Genomic DNA, 17,346 nt, shown 5'->3' with positions numbered 1-17,346 from the left:
AGAAGTATAAATAAGTATGAAACTGAATAAAGATGTATGTGCATATGTGCAAACTCTCAGTAGAGTTAGAAGTTCAGCATAAAAAAGCCTTTCAATCAGCAACTACTGACCCTTCCCAGACCAAAAAAAATATATGATAAAACTATATTTCAGTGCCCTAACAGCTGCTTTTTTATTTTGTGTGTTAAAGGTATAATTAGGAATAATCCATAATTCTTGATTTAAAAAAAAACTTAGATTAAATCCACTGCCCCTATTCTTAACAATGGCTTTCAGAAATTAATTCATAATCTCTTGGCATTTACTATGATGACCGCAGAACTCTATATGTTCAGCCACCCTTGTTATAACGCTCCTTATCTACAATTCTGTAGCATAAAGGAGTATCTATGGAAATTCTCAGTCATCCAGGTCATGGTTGTCCCAAAGGTGCTTTTTCCAAGAGGCAACTGGATTTTCTTGTTTTTCTTGGAAGACGTTTGGCTTCTTATCCGAGGAGCTTCTTCAGCTCCCATTTCCCAACCATACAGTCAGAGCTGAAGAAGCTTCTTGGATGAGAAGCCAAATGTCTTCAAAGAAAAACAAAAAAAAGTCCAATTGCCTCTTAAGAAAACATCTTGAAGTTTACTCTTTTCCATCAGTTTTATTTCATTTTGTTCTATTGGAAATGTTATGCAACATAGGAAAGGACAAATGATAACAGAAACTGGAATTAAATTAATCTGACAGTTACCATAGTGCAGTTACATTTAAGCTAGGAGAATCCTAATTAAAAATCTGTGTAAAAAGTTGTAGTGCTATTATATTGATTCAAACATGTATTACAAGATAAACTATAAACATTCTGCACATTCATTCTAGTAATGTAAAGTACAGCTATCACAGCCATGTGATAAATAGCATTGAGGGTTTTCAGTAGGTTAGGGTAGCCCAACAAATGTCTGTTCAGTTGATTTATTTCATGATATCGCTCCTTAGGGTAGCTATTATTTTATGTTTATTATTAAGTTCTAGGGTTTAAAACCAAGCAGCTTTGAATATATTACATATTTTACAATCCCTTCCAGAACAATAAAACAACTACCAAAATGTTTAAAAGTATCAGCAAGATTAGAATTTAAATGAAATTGCCTCAAAGGGGGTATATACAAGAACACAACATTTGAGCAGATTCATATAACGGGGATTCTGTTGCGTTATGTTTTACAAAGTAATTATAAACATTCAGCAGTATCTTACATATGCAAATTCCTCTTACAATTTTTGAATCAACTTCCCTGAATCAACAGCTACTCAGTTTTAGGCAATAGGTCTTAAAGAGAAACCTTCAGCTCTTTCTTCTTTTTAATCTAATTCATCTCCAGTGCCTATTTTCCCTCTGCTTCCCTTTAATATAAACTGGCCCACATTTTCTCCTATAATAAATGTAACAAGAAATCTGGCCCAGTTATCTTCAACCTATTGTTGAAATCACCCGAAATGATGAATTTGTCACTGTCAAAGCTTATTCAAATAATTTGATTCAGATCTTTATTTATTTTATTTATTTTGTCAAGCGATTATAAGATGACAGGTATAAGTATAAACATAGTTATGAATACATGAAATGGATACATATAAGAAAAATAAAAAGGAACAATAGGACAGAGACGGTAGGCACATTAGTGTGCTTATGCACACCCCCTACAGACCTCTGAGGAAAGGGGTGAGGTCAATAGTAGACAGTCTAAGGTTAAAGTTTTTAGGGTTTGGGGAAGAAACCACAGAGTCAAGTAGAGTATTCCAGACATTGACCACTCTGTTGCTGAATTCATATTTCCTGCAATCAAGTTTGGTGCAGTTTACCTTGAGTTTGTATCTATTGTGTGCTCTTGTATTGTTATGGTTGAAGCTGAAGTATTCCTTGATAGGAAGGACATTGCAATATATAATGTTATGTACTATACTTACATCGGAACGAGGGCAGCGTAGTTCTAGGTTGTCTAGGTCTAGAGTTTCAAGTCTGATGGAATAAGGTATTCTGCAACAAGTAGAGGACTGGAGAACTCTTCTTGTGAAATATTTCTGGACTTTCTCAACTGTGTTAATATCAGATACGTAATGTGGGTTCCAGACTGATGAGCTGTATTCGAGCATTGGTCTAGTAAATGTTTTGTATACTCTAGTTAGTAGTGTAATATTACCAGAGAAAAAGCTACATAAGATTAGGTTAACAACTCTTAAGCCTTTTTGGCTATGTAGTTACAGTGGGCTCTAGCACTTAGGTCATTAGAGATGAGTACTCCAAGATCCTTGACAGAGTTTGGATCCATCAACAAGGTCTTGACTATTCAGCCTTTATTTTATTTTCTGATTTTTTTTAACAATATGTAAGACAGAGCATTTATTTGTTGAGATTTGAAGTTGCCATTTGTTTGACCATTCTGATACATAGTCAAGGTCTTTTTGAAGGGTAGCAGTATTGTCTGTGGTGTTGAATAGCTTTACATCATCAGCAAAGAGAACATTGTTGCTCTTGATATGATCACAGAAGTCATTTATGTAGAGTATGAAAAGAGTTGGTCCTAAAACACTGCCTTGGGGGACACACTGTTGACAGGTACAGAATTTGATAGGACACTCCCAATTTTGACCATTTGTTGTCTGTTTGACAGGAATGCTTCTATCCAGTTATGCAGGTGTCCAGAGATACCGTAAGATTTTAGTTTTAGGAGTAGTTTGCTTGTACCACTGATTCAAAGGCTTTACAGAAGTCTATGTGGATTGTGTCTATTGCTTTGCCCTGATCAAGTTGTGTAGTCCATATGTTTTTGCAGTGTAAGAGTTGCAGATTATATGATAGTTTTTTCCTGAAACCAAATTGTTTATTAGAGAGTAGCTTGTTTGTTTCTAAGTGGAGGATGATGGATTGGTTAATAATTGATTCCATGACTTTACAGGTGACGCAGCATAAAGAGATTGGTCTGTAATTTTCAACTAGGCTGACATCTCCTTTTTTGAAGATGGGGATGACCATGGCTTTTGACCATAGTTTTTGTCCTGAAAGATTTTTCAAAGATTATGCTTAGAGGTTCAGCTATGGCAGTGGATAGCTTTTTCAAGAAGTAGGCACATATTCCATCTGGTCCAATAGATATAGATGTTTTGAGATTGCATAGTGCTTTTTCAACATTTTCTTCTGTAAAATCTATACGTATTAGTTGTCTGTGGTTCGACTAGGAAATACTGGGCATGATCCATTGCTGTTTACAAATATTGAGTCGAAGAATATGTTAAAGAGGTTGGCATTAATAGTGTCATCGTTGCAGTCTTTACCATTAGGTCCTTTCAGGGGTGGGATGGACCTTGAGTCTTTTCGTTTGTTGTTTACAAAATTGTAGAAAGCACAGGAGGAATTGGTTTTCTTCTTGTTTAATGTGATAATCGGTGCATTCAGTCTTTATCTGGTGGCATAAATTTTTGTATCAGTTTTTGAAGTTGGCAACGTGACCAGATTTGTTTTTCCGCCAAAGTGATTTCTTTTTGGATTGAAGTCTCTTACTGTGGTAATGGAGTCAGGGAGAGATGCGTTGAGCCATGTTTCACAGACAAAAATGATGTTGAATTTAGCCATATTTAGTAAGAGGAGAAATTCAGGTATTTTATTTACAAGGCTTCTTGCATTGAGTAGCTTGCATTTAAGGCCAGTTGTTGTTGGAATTGAGGTAGTTAGAAGCGTGCGTGCCTAGTTTTGAGTGATGGTGGATTGGATGAGGTAGGGTTGGATGGGGAGTTGTGCATTGTCTGACTTAGCACAGTAGTCAATGTACAGGTCCTTCTTTCTATTGTCTAGATGTTTCTTGAGTTCTGTGCGGAATTCACAGGAGCGGATTCTTTGCAGTATAGATAAGTCTGGTCTTGAACAGAGTTTGTTATGGGTGGGATTGGTTTTTGCAATGGTGTTTATTGTATGAATGAATATACGTTTGCTGGACTCATTTTTGCAAACCACTCTACAAAATCTTGGGGCCACCGAGCCTTCATTGTATTTGAACTCAGGGCCATCTCTGGTTATTTCAATGATATGTTCAGGAGAGATGTTTTTTTTTATTTGAGTTGCTTATGATATTGTGAACTTTGGTGATATCATCTGATTCGTTGGGGTCTTCAAGACCAAATAAGATGGCATTTGGACGTTTCTGATCACATTCCATGATGTCTCTGATGAGTAAGGGGATAGCATTTGTGGAATTATTTGATGGGATAGTGATTATTTGTGGCTGTAGTTTAGTGGTTATTTTTGGTTGTAGTTATGATTGTAGTTGAGGTAGTAGTTGTGATAGTGGTTGTTGAGTTGGGATTTGAGTTTGAGCTGATAGGTATTCACTTATCTGTGCTGTATATTTTTTTCAAGAGAGATTAGGCTTGCTTGTATAGTTGTTTCAAAATGTGTTGCTAAGCGTTCTTCTATTGAGTGAATGAATGATTCTATGTTTTCAACTCTGTCAGGCAGGGTACTTAGTTTGTTTAGCTTAGGTAAACATGATGGACATAGACAAGGGAATGTATCTGATGTTTTTAGGAAATCAGCTAGTTTTTTGTTTAAGTTTAAGCAGGCAAGGTGGGCTTGATTGTCACATAGATGGCATTCAATGTTATTTTCATTTTCATTGATGGTTTCAAGACATTTGAAGCATGTGCAGGAGTCTGGGAGGTCATTGGTAGAGATATTATTCTTTTGTTGTTGTTTTGTAGTGGAGGGTTTGGAGTTTTTGGCTGGCATGGTCAATGACAATAGTACACTAAACAATTACAATAGCTAATTAATGTGACAGGTAGACAGTTACTTAATGAATGTTGGTAATTAATGTTAATTGATAAGAGAACAGATCAAAAATAAGATTACTTATTACTAAAAATCAATCAATCAACTAGATAATCAATGATATAATATTAAATCTCTATCAATTCAATAAATCAGTAAATTAGTGGTCATTTAACAATTAATTATTATTCTATTAAATGATAAATCAATTATTTTAGACAAAGCATTATCTATCAATAATTGGTCTTGAGGTAACGAAATAGTGGAGGTAGTGAAGTATTGGAGGGTTATAGTGAAAAGCTCATTTGTCTTTCCTTAAAAGCCACGTTGTTTGTTTTGTTTTTGTTTTTAAAGAGGAAGTGTTGCTGCTTGATAGATTTGAATGGAGAAGATTTGAATGAACTCTCCCAAGTAGATGTACTTGGGAGTTTGGAATGGATGAGATTTGGGTGGAGATTAAGTGGAGGTTTTCCAATCAGCTGAGTGGGAATTTAAATGCAGGCTGACTAATCAGCTAGGTGATTTAAATGGAGATTGTTTAGGAGATTATTCCTCTTAGATAGTGTCTATTGATTCTCCATGAGTTTCTTCAGTTCTCTGCAATTCATGGCTGTTCAGAATCACACTCTCCTGCTCTCCTCAGTCCCGGCTCTTTTTCAGATGTTTAGGATCACCCTCTGTCAGTTCCGTCTCGTTCTCTGCAGTTCAGAATCCCCCTCTTCACCAGTCACAGCTCATTCCATGCCATTCATTCTATGCTGCTCAAAATGGCTCTCTCTCAGAATCAGTCTCTCTGTAAGTGTCAGAATCACATTCTCATCTAATCACAGCTCATTCCGGCTCTTAGCACTATCTGCTCTCTGCATGGAATCGCACTGTTCACTATCTGCCAGTCTCGTTTCTTTCAAATCTCACCCGTTCAGAATGGCGTCCTACAGAATGGAGTCTTGGGATCTCCGCTCGGGATGGTGTCCTGGCCTCTCCGCTCAGTCTCTCTGCTCACTCTAGGGATTACCCACAAGTTCTCTGTTCTCGGAACCTTCCGAAACCTTCCGACAGTCCTGGTTGAGGTAGATCATGGCTCCGTTGGCCCCAGACCCCACTCCCTGTCTCCAGCGATGTGGTTAGGTATTCATCTCCTTCATCTTCATAGAAAGTTTTCTTGTCTTCAAATGTGCTGGTGAGACTTGGTAAATAGCTGCTGATAATGATTATATATCAGGACTTGCTGAGAGGAAAGCTAGCTATGGTTAACTAGCCAGATGTTGTTGAGGGTCAGGCAATGTTTAGATGCCTTTTCTAACCCCCTCTCTTATATGAAGGTGATCACTGCTATCTTAGAAGGTCTGCCCAGTTGCCTTTGATGTTGCCAGATATTTCTGCTGCCTTAGCTATACAAATGAACAACCAGGGCACATATCATAATGAGATATGAAATATAAAATGGGCAGAATAACAATATCTTAAAACAGAGTCAGCTGCCACACAATAAACACTGTAGTCCCTGCAAGCTACATAGCTGATTGGTGTTAGCTGAAAATTCTCAAAGAAAATGTAGACTACCAGTAGAAAGATTCAATCAGTGCCTTTTATCAGTAAAGTAAAATAATTACTGCTACAATTGAAGAGAGGCTTGCTATTATGCTCACTATATTCCATGCTGATATGTGTTGGGGGAAAATGTATGCATGGGCCTTCCAATCAAACAAAATTAAAGAAACATTTATAGTACATTATAAGTTTCGTTTAAACAGGTTGCACTGTATATAATCATTCCTTAAGATTGCAGTATTTAAAAAAGTATTAAAGGGACTTTATTATCTGCAGTACTTTTGAACACCAACATCCTTGGCAACATTTAATATTTTTACAAGAGATTTTACGTGCTATCTAACATATCCTTGATATTCTTTGAAAACTATGGACAAAGTATGAAGATATTGCAATTTAATCTGGTTTACTCATTGATACAAGCACTAAATTTTATAGCACTATTTATAGTGATGGTAAACACAATGTTAAGCTATATTTCTGGTCATGTTCTGAGGGAATAAGTATCTAATAAGGAATATATGCAAACCAATACAAGAAATGTAATAAAATATGGATTATTAACGGAAGACCTCTTCTTAAGAAGGATTCTTTAAAATATTTCTTTCCTAACATGAAATTTTCCTTGTTTGTTATGTACAAGTTGTTCTTAATTTTACCCTACAAACAATAGTTTTGTCAACCATTCTTTCATCTAACCTTCTGGCGTCCTTTCGTATAGGGATCATCTGGACGTTCCAATGGGGGATTTACTTTGACTCCCATCTTTCTCAAGAAATTTTTAGTGAACTGATCACAGTCTATAATTTTATATCTTTGGCCATAAAATATGACATCAGTATCAAGGTTGAAATAATCAACAGTATAAAACTGATCTTCATTAGGAGGCGGGAGTGGAATCCGATGGCGCCTAAGAAGTGTTCCTATGTTGAAGAAAAGCACAATTAATATTACTTACTATAACTTACTAAACTGGAACTTTATATTAACATTATTCACATGAAATCTCAAAATAGTTACATGGTAATAGAAATTTTGCCTGAAATATTATATAGGGTGAATTAAAACATCAAAACATCAATTATTGAAACCCCCTTTGGACTATGCCACTTGAAACTCCTATCTGAGGATTTCTCTCAGAAAATCATCAATAAAAACAGTATATCAGGGTTTTGTTCCTTGATATATTATTTCTATATGCATTCAGAACTCTGCATGCAACTTATAGAATTTCCTGCCTCTGATTCCAGTAGCTTACTAGGTAAAGATGTAACTTTTCAAACAATTATTTTAGCATTCCTTGAGATTACCCTCAACTTACATTGTAATTTTGAAGTTACAATGTGACTTATGACCATTTTCACAACTACAACCGTTGCAGTATCCCAATGGTCACTTGATCAAAATTCAGACACTTGGCAGCATCCCAGGGTCATGTGATCCTTTTGTGACCTTCTGATAAGTAAAGTCAATGGGAAAGCCAGATTCACTTAATAACTGTAGCAAGAAAGATTGTAAAATGGGGAAAAACTGACTTGACAAATGTCTTGCTTAGCAACAGAAATTTTGGGCTCAGTTGTGGTTGTAAGTTGTACTGGGTTGCTCTCATACATTTTTTGTTTGGTTTCTAATTAAAGTGTATGATCTTAACTATGTTTTTCAAATGTAGTTGGAGCCCCCTTGAAACCCTTTATCAGGCTGGAAAGAGGTACTATAATTCCTATCTGCCTAAATAACAGCAAGTCTTTATCCTGTCTGTTAAATTGTCCAAGAATCATTTGGAGAATTGGTATTGTGGTTAATATCTGTGAGATTAGGGGAAGATATAGAGAACACCCTTATTAAAATAAATATCCAACAGCATATTACTACTTATGACTATCTTTAAAGCAAAATTCAGATAAAGTAGCTACCAAACGTCTTAAGGGAAAAGGTCAAAATTCCCAGAAAAGATTCAGTATATAATAAAATAAGTAATAGAAGCCTTTTTTAAAAAAAAAATTACCATGAGTATGCATATAAGAACCTGTTAGCTCTCTTCCCCTGAAGCTTAGTTGTATTTCTGAACAGGATGCATATATGTGCTGCATATTCTACAAAAATATTATTCAGGATCCTGTCCTGAGCAAGAATTATCCCTATCTCTACTGAAATAATAGTTACAAGTCAAAACTTACTTTTACCTTCCTTTCTTCACCTTTGTATATCATTCTAACATTCATGGAATATGGCCAACACCCATACCCTTTTAACCCCAGGAAATGCAGTTAGAGTAGATAAGTATGCATAAGTTATATTATTATGGTAAATTAATAATACATATATTTTTTATAGAAACGGTTATCATAAAACTGAGTTTTTAAGTATAAAATAGAAACATATTATTCTTCAATATTTCAGGAGTGATTTGTTTTAATTCCTGGTGAAATAATAATTAACTGGAGATGAAATTTTAGTTATAATTCCACATATATTTAATATATTAGCTTCTTATAGCACATAGAGGAACCTGTTGCTAGGGAAGAATAAGTAAAAGGATACTTCTGAGTATTTTTTAATCTGTCTAATATATTTTAATGCTTATATAGTATGGACAAAAATGGAAATGATCCCTCTGTTCCTTTCCTGGCTTCAAAGGAGAGCAGATGTCCACACTTGCCACAATCAATTGTTACTAACGTCTCACTGCAATTCTGAGTATCAGTAGTTTGGGATAAGCAATTCTTCAAAAGGGAGCATATGATAATGCAATACAGGGAGTCTTTGACTTACAATATTCCATTTAGTGACGATTCAAAGTTATCACAGCATTGAAAAAAGTGACTTCAGACAATTTTTCATATTTATGACTATTGCAGCATCCTCACAGTCATGTGATCAAATTCAAACACTCGGCCACTGACTCAAACTTATGACAGTTGCAGTGTTCCTGGATCATGTGATGACTTTTTGCAACCTTCTGACAAGCAAAGTCAATGGGGAAGCCAGATTCACTAACAACCAAGGTTAAGAACTGCAGTGATTCACTTAACAACTGTGGCAGAAAAGTCATAAATGGGGCAATACTCACTTAACAAATTTCTCACTTAGCAACAGAAATTTTGGATTCAATTGTGGTCATAAGTTGAGGATTACCTGTACTACATATTTCTTAAATACATTTATTTTCTTAAAATCCAATAAATAGCACTATAAATCCTTGCTTTCTGGTCATAGTTGTCTTATCAGGTCAGTTTAAATCTCTTATAAGTTATGTCTTCTGATTTCTAGATGGATTTGTTTTTTATTTGTGCCACAAATTTGATGGTTTGTTTCTTGGTAGTTAAATTTAACTGTTATTCTGCTCCTGTGCGTATTTATTTAAAAGCAAATCTTACTTCATTATTGGGATTTATTTAAATACACATAAAACCACAATACAGAATACACAATACAGAAGTTTTTCTGCAATCATATCAAATTCTGAAATTAGAAGACCACCTAAAAACTTTTTCCAGAAAACTATCCTTAGCTGAACAATTTTCTCTCAAATTTCATTCAAACACAATTATATAATTGTACAGCACAGCAAATGGATTTAAATAGCTCTGCTTTACTTACCCTCACAACCCTCTCCTTTTGTGTCTAAAGTGTGCATCCTCAAATCAGTCCTGATTGTAATAAGTACTTGAACCATGCAGTTTTCTTGGCAACATTTTTCAGAAGTAGTTTGCCGTTACCTTTTCCCTAGGACTGGGACAGCAATTGACCTTAAGTCACCATATCATTTTGGACCTAGGATCCTCGGTGTCTCAGTTTCTTAGCACATTGTCTTTAGCAAAACCGTAAACATTAATTGAGATTAGGTTCAGGTTAGAGTTAGGATTAGGAAAGAAAACCCAAAACATGGGATGAATACTGCTGCAAGCAGAAATTCTGGGATATCCTCAGCCAGATGACCAACAGACTCCTCCGCCTGATGCTTAAATCTCCAAATACCTACACAAGGGTCCTCTTTGTAGACTTCAGTTCAGCATTCAATACCATCATTCCAGACACTCTTCTAAGTAAATTAAACCAACTAGCGGTACCTGAACACACTTGTAAGTGGATCATAAGCTTCCTAACAGACAGGAAGCAGCAGGTGAAGCTAGGCAGAATCACATCCGATACCTGTACAATCAGCACAGGGGCCCCCCAAGGCTGTGTGCTTTCTCCACTTCCTTCTCCCTAGATACCAATGACTGCATCTCAAATGATCGATCTGTTAAACTACTGATTTGCTGATGACACAACAGTGATTGGTCTCATTCGAGACAATGACGAATCTGCATACAGACAGGAGGTTATACAATTTGCCTCGTGGTGTAACCAGAACAATCTGGAACTGAACACACTCAAAACCGTAGAAATGGTGGTAGACTTTAAAAGAAACTCTGCCATACTACCACCTCTTACAATACTAGACAACACAGAATCAACAGTAGAGACCTTCAAATTTCTAAGTTCTACTATATCACATGACCTAAAATGGACACCTAACATCAAAAACGTCATCAATAAAGCACAACAAAGAATGTTCTTTCTGCGCCAACTCAGAAAGCTCAAACTGCCCAAGGAGCTGCTGATACAGTTTTACAGAGGAATTACTGAGTCTGTCATCTGCCCCTCTGTAACTGTCTGGTTTGGTTCTGCAACCCAACAGGACAGACACAGACTTCAAAGGATAATTAGGACTGCAGAAAAAACAATTACTACCCACATGCCTTTAATTGAGGACCTGTATACTGCACAAGTCAAAAAGATGGTTGTGAAAATATTTACAGACCCCTCACATCCTGGACATAAACTGTTTCAACTCCTTCCCTCAAAACGACACTATAGAGCACTGCACACCAGAACAACCAGACACAATAACAGTTTTTTTTCCGAAAGCCATCACTCTGCTAAACAAATAATTCCCTCAACACTGTTCAACTATTACAAAGTCTGCACTATTATTATTGTTAATCTTCTCATCACTGCTTATCACCCATCCCCTCCCACTTGTAATTGTAGGACTGTAACTTTGTCGCTTGTATCCTTATGATTTATATTGACTGTTTCCTAGTAGGATTTGATTGCTGATTGTACCCTATGGCTATCATTAAGTGTTGTACATTATGATTCTTGATTCTTAACGAATGTATCTTTTCTTTTATGTATACTGAGAGTATTTACACCAAGACAAATTCCTTGTGTGTCCAATCACACTTGGCCAATAAAGTATTCTATTCTATTCTATTCTATTCTATTCTATTCTATTCTATTCTATTCTATTCTTCGTTAGTTTTTTTATCTATCTACTTATCTATCTATCGTACAAGGTGGTATTACAGCTGTATTAAAACTCAGAAATATTTCTATAAACCTTATACTAAAAACTAAAAAGCCAATAAACAAAAATGGTTTTCTTCTTTATAACTGAATAAAAAAGGGATTGCTTTCCTGAAAAAAAACCATGCAACTTTCCTTTTTTGTGTTCATAAACATAAATCTGTTCCTATTAGGTTTAGTATGATGCATTTTTTTTAACCGATGTCATCAACTTTAAATTGTTGACTCTGAAAGGTAAATAAAATTTAAACTTTATCTTTTCAATTTCAGATTCAAAACACAATTATAATTCATATGAAATATCATTTCTATAATTCACACATGAATCTAATCACAGGATCATCACAAAATTATATTGGGAAACTATATTCTGTATATTGCAACAAATTATGGCCTATACCACTAAATTTTATATTGTGGCTGAAGCTCAACATAATTAAGTGGTTCTTGACTCTGAGAAAATTTATTAGGCAAGCAAAAGAAAAAAACTCTCAGAACAGAAAAAATAACTGTTAGAATAATTAATCAGTGGAATGGCTTTGCCTTCAGAAGTTGTCTATGCTCCATCACTGGAGGTTTTTAAGAAGAGATTGGACAACCATTTGTCTGAAATGGTATAAGGTGTCCTGCTTGAGCAGAGGATTGGACTAGAAGACCACCCAAGATTCCTTCCAAATCTATCATTCTGTTAAAACATTTGTAATAAAAATGTTATAAAATACCTTGTGGAATTCCACTATTCTTCACTTGGGGTTCAACAACCTGAATTGTGTCATCTTCAAGATAGAAATATATTTTACAATGTCTTATTCTATACAGCTCTTGATTTTTGTCAGGAACTTCTTCATCAAAATAAGCACTAAAAGACAATACCTACATAAAAGCACAGACAGACAAAATAAATTCCACTACTACTACTACTACTACTACTACTACACACACACACAAACACAAACACAGAGTATATGCATAGATATACAGTAAGTACATACATGCACACTCACACTCACACACACAGAGTGGAAAAGTTGGATTGTAACAAAGAACTATACTATTTTGTATTTATTATGGAGATATTTTAATTAGTTGTATTGATCTTTTATACAGGATCATAACACTTGAATTGATTAGATTATACAATTGATTACTTATCTAGATTCTTACATTTAGATACAACACAAATAACAGCTCAACAATCTAAGAATGACAATCAGTATTACATCTTCCTATTTCTGAAGGGAGTGGAGGAAGGAAGGAAGGAGTAAAATCAACATAAAATTCCCATGTCAACAATGTTTTTAATTGTCAGGGACACAACAACAGAAATTATAAAAAAATTAAACGAACTCTGTTGAATGTCACTGTATGATTGCCCTGATACTGTAAAGACATGGCTATGCAAATTTTCTGGTTTTGTAATATTCATTGGAAAATAAATTATTTTAAAAACTCTTAATATGATGGCATTTTATTTTTGTAGTGCATGCAATTAGGATGGCATACTGCAGGAAAGAAGAAATCCTTTAGAATGCTTTACTGAAAGAATACCAAAGCATGTTCTGCTACCAAGATAAGAGGGACAGCAGCTATGTAGGCAAGAAAAAGATTATGAAAGTTAGAGTTTTGTCTGAATTTACCCTTAATGATAGATTTTATCTTCTAATTAGACAGGCTGTACATAGTTAATTAAACACCGTGCAGCTAGCATTACCAATATCAAATGAAAATAATCACAAGCCTCATCAAGAAAAATGTTCATATTAGCAAGGAAAAAACATTGCAGATGATACTTTCTGGTAATTCAAATCTCTGAATTTTTGAAATATTCTTTCTTTCTTTTAAGTATGGAGCTTTGGAAACAATTTATCACCACCTGCCTGGTGTTTGGCATGTATGTGCTGATGTTAATTCTCTCTTTTTCAATAAAATTAATAGAAATTCTATATAAGGAGAAAAAACATGGTGGGAAACAGGGAGAATGGAGATTAGCCAAATCCTGGGGACACTCCAGGAAACTGAATTATGTTTGGCTTGCTTCCACAATACAGTTTAATGAACATGTTTTATAAGGAACCTTTTCAAGCATGAATTGTCCCATATGTGTCTTAACTATTTAATATCCTAATACACAGTGCAGTGAAGTCACTTTTTTTGGATTTATATGAATTTTGTCCCATAGGGGATTTTTTTCAGACTGGGAAATGATTTAACTGCAAAGCACTTTGGCTGAACTAGTTTGTAAATGTAAACATTACATTCAATGCTGCAAACATTACATTTGTGCGGCAAGCATTACACAAACAGAAAATTAAGATCATCATTTTATGTATTATTATAATGCATGAAATGCAAACTTTTCTCTAATCATCATAATCCTTCAATTTGTATACTTTGAAAATATAAAATTAGGAGTAAAAAGAATAGTATGTGAGCATTTCATGATACAAACTCTTAAATGCTGGATTACAAATGGAATACTTCTGTCTATATAAAAATAAAAAGACCTACAGGATCTGGCTAAAGGCTTATCTTGTCCAGCATTCTGTGTAACACATGGTCAACCAAACACATTTTGGAAAGAAGCATGGACAGGAGGCTGATAGCCCTTTTCCATTGTTTTCTAGTAGTTTGTAATTAGAGTGTGTGATTGCAGCAAGATCTGAAAAGCAAGACAGTAAACTGTGTTTGGCAATCCTAGATTAGAGGGTTTGCTAATCACAGGAAGCATAACAGTCTGTTTCCAATCATCCAGGCTAGAGTGTGAAGGTACAGAAATATGATTTGTGATACCTTAATTTTCTAGATGAGGAAGTAGAGACTGAGAGACAGTCAATTTTTAAGGTACTAAATGCATTCATGGTACAGTGAGATTTTCTTATAATTTAGATTACTTTCTGTCAGAACTTTACAGTCAAAACCCCAAACTAGACGTATCCTTAATATTTATTGCACAAGAGGAGATAACGCTGGAGATACAACTAATATTTATAAAATTCATAAAATCTATAAAACAGCAAATGTATGCCAAGTGTACTTTTGCACATAGAGTATCCAGGATAACAAAACTTTTATTTGTGTACAAATTCAGTAAAATAAATAACAGAGGTGAAGCAAGTAAGAAGAAAGAATCTCTTATTAATTGGACTGGGCATCTTTTTCATTCTGAATAAATCTGTTAAATTTCATCTAACAGTTTGCAATGTTGGGGTGTACAGTTCTCTAATTATACAAAAGATTTGTGAACAACACCCACCCACACAGACTAGAAGTTATTTATATATAGTTCAAAACTGTTGAAGAGCTTTAGAAAATTTGACTTCTAACTGTTTCTGCAGGTACTTCTACATGTTGTCCAACCTCCAAAATGTTTTGTGTATTTAATTCAATCACACATAATTTGTCTAGCAGCCTGGCCAAATTTTAATAACTTAATAGCAAAGACTTCCACCAGTTCTGGACTATTATCTTCCTTATTAGAAACTCCTCCACTTTATCTCATCTGATGTGCAATGGCCAATCTCTGGCTCTCCCAAAATGCTTTTTATGGGGTGCAATAAACTTTCTTCCTTCATTTTTTCAGTTAACTTTTTTTAGAATCCAATTAATTACTGAAAATGGAAACAAAAACAAAAACGCCCACAGCAGCAGATCAGTGTGAATAAACAAATCAGTTACCTGTTTATCAAATGCTACCCATGAAGGTGCATCACATCCAACACCTCTAGGAAATACACTATACTTTGGTTTTAGTTTTTGTCCAAGCAAAGGTTCTCCTCCTATTCCAGGTTTGTCTTCTCCCACCAACATAGAAACCTTATTGCAGTAACTCCAATGTTGAGACTTATGGAACTTTTCTTTTCCTAGCTGCAATCAAAATGAAATAAATAGAAGACAATTATTAAAAAACAAAGAAAGGAAAATGTTTTAAATATACAAAATAATTTATACCATAATTGTTCAAATCCATAAAACTCTGAAATAACCTGATAGCAGTCAGTTCTATCATCAGTGTTGAAATATTGTATGTTTCAATCACATTTAAAGATAAAGGTGGGGCAAGACTGCATAATATTAAGAGTTCATCTTAATACTATGCCTTAGTTTAGGAAACCAGTGCTAAAATTTATCACGTAACAAAACAGACCAGACTTTGCAGATTTAAAGTGCTACCTCTGTTAATAACAATGGGAATGGATATGAATGGGAATGGATATGAAAATATACATATGTATTTTAATGTTCTCTCTCTCTCTCTCTCTCTCTCTCTCTCACACACACACACACACACACACACACACACACACACAAATACCAGTGACTTAAGAAACTACTAAAGTTATGGAGTACTGATGATGCAAGAGGCAAAATCTATTAAGGTATTTCTGAAACGTTTAATTGTACCATGGCTCTAAAAAAAGAAGAAAAAGTGGACAGCTACACTTTGGGTAAATTCAAATATTAAATAAGGATAGGACTACTGGAGCATGTTGGCTTTTTAAAATATAAGGGTTTTTTATATCTGCATAAATGAGTAACAGACCAAGGAATGACATTGGCTGAATCTCTAACCTGTAATGCCAATCAGTTGTAAAATCCTTCTCAATATAAGACTTAGTCATGTCCTTATATCAGAAAGCATTGTACACTAAGAAAGGCAGGGTATACATACATTATTCTGCCAATTTTAGCAATGAAAAAAGAGTGGGGGGAAATGATTCATCCACCTTCTCTGCCGCCTGGGTGCAGAACTCCTGTTATGTCACCCATTTTTCTAGAAAGGGTCTCCAATAAGGTTTAGCCTTTTCTTTGCCCAGATGGTGCAGGTCCAGGAAGCAAGCCGAGATTATACAACATTGAAGAATTCTATAAGTAATCTGAGACCTTATCAAAGACAGAGTTTGAGTCTGCCTTCTGAAGGGAAGAGATTCTATCTCTGGTTGGACGGCAGTTATTGGGCATTTAGAATTAGTTTCACGAACGAAATTTACACAGGTGCATAGGCATCCCCGCAAAACATTCTGTAAACCTAAACCAGGTGAGCTCCCGGTGGTCCCTGGGTCTTACTCAACATTACTTACATTCCTGTTGAAAGAGTTCCCGGGCAGGAGCGGTAGCGCCATAGTTGTGCCGGTCCTGCCTGCCGCGCCCCCCGCCGCCTCAGGGCTGGTGTTGCTGCCCGAACCTGGCTGGTCGCCCTCCGCGCTACCAAGGCCGAAGGAAGCGCACCCGCGCTGTTTGGAGTCCAGTTGCCTGGAGACCCCCATTTGACGTCACATAGGGTAGCGGGGAATAGTGCGTTCGCTTCGCCCCTGCTCTATGCTGCCCCCTGCAGACACAAGACTCTGCCGCAAAACCTGCGTGGGAGGCGGGACGGCTGGGCTGTTAGTGCTTTTCTGTTGAGGTAGACGAAGTTCCAGCTACGGGACTGCTACGAAAGGTCTTTCTTCCTTTTCATCGTGCATACCCAAGGGATTGTTACCATCCCAGGTCAAAAATTAATTAAATGGACATCTTTATTGACATAGGCCAATTGTTGAAAACGAACATAACAACAGGTAACCCTTTGATTATATTACAGCAGGGGTCTTTAAACTTGATAGCTTTAAGACTTGTGGACTTCAACTCCCAGAATTCCT

The 17,346-nt window shown here is 35.6% G+C and overlaps 1 protein-coding gene across 1 annotated transcript in view; it reads right to left on the bottom strand.

Moving 5' to 3' along the window:
• EFHC2 (EF-hand domain containing 2) overlaps positions 1–17,026 on the bottom strand; it is a 49,579-nt gene extending 32,553 nt beyond the window's left edge. The window contains exons 1-4 of the mRNA XM_026713651.2: positions 16,789–17,026; positions 15,386–15,574; positions 12,433–12,583; positions 7,055–7,278 (exon numbers count right to left, since the gene is read on the bottom strand). Coding sequence (XP_026569436.2) covers positions 7,055–7,278; positions 12,433–12,583; positions 15,386–15,574; positions 16,789–16,974 — 750 coding nt within the window. The 5' untranslated portion in view covers positions 16,975–17,026. The remainder of the gene's footprint in view (positions 1–7,054; positions 7,279–12,432; positions 12,584–15,385; positions 15,575–16,788) is intronic.
• Positions 17,027–17,346: the final 320 nt, after the last annotated feature.

Source organism: Pseudonaja textilis, chromosome 7 (genome assembly GCF_049901715.1).
Source record: "Pseudonaja textilis isolate UNSWEBS1 chromosome 7, rPseTex1.2, whole genome shotgun sequence".
In the NCBI taxonomy this organism is placed as follows: Eukaryota; Metazoa; Chordata; class Lepidosauria; order Squamata; family Elapidae; genus Pseudonaja; species Pseudonaja textilis.
Note: the sequence above shows the minus strand (reverse complement) of the source record. Positions and strands in the feature narration are given on the sequence as shown.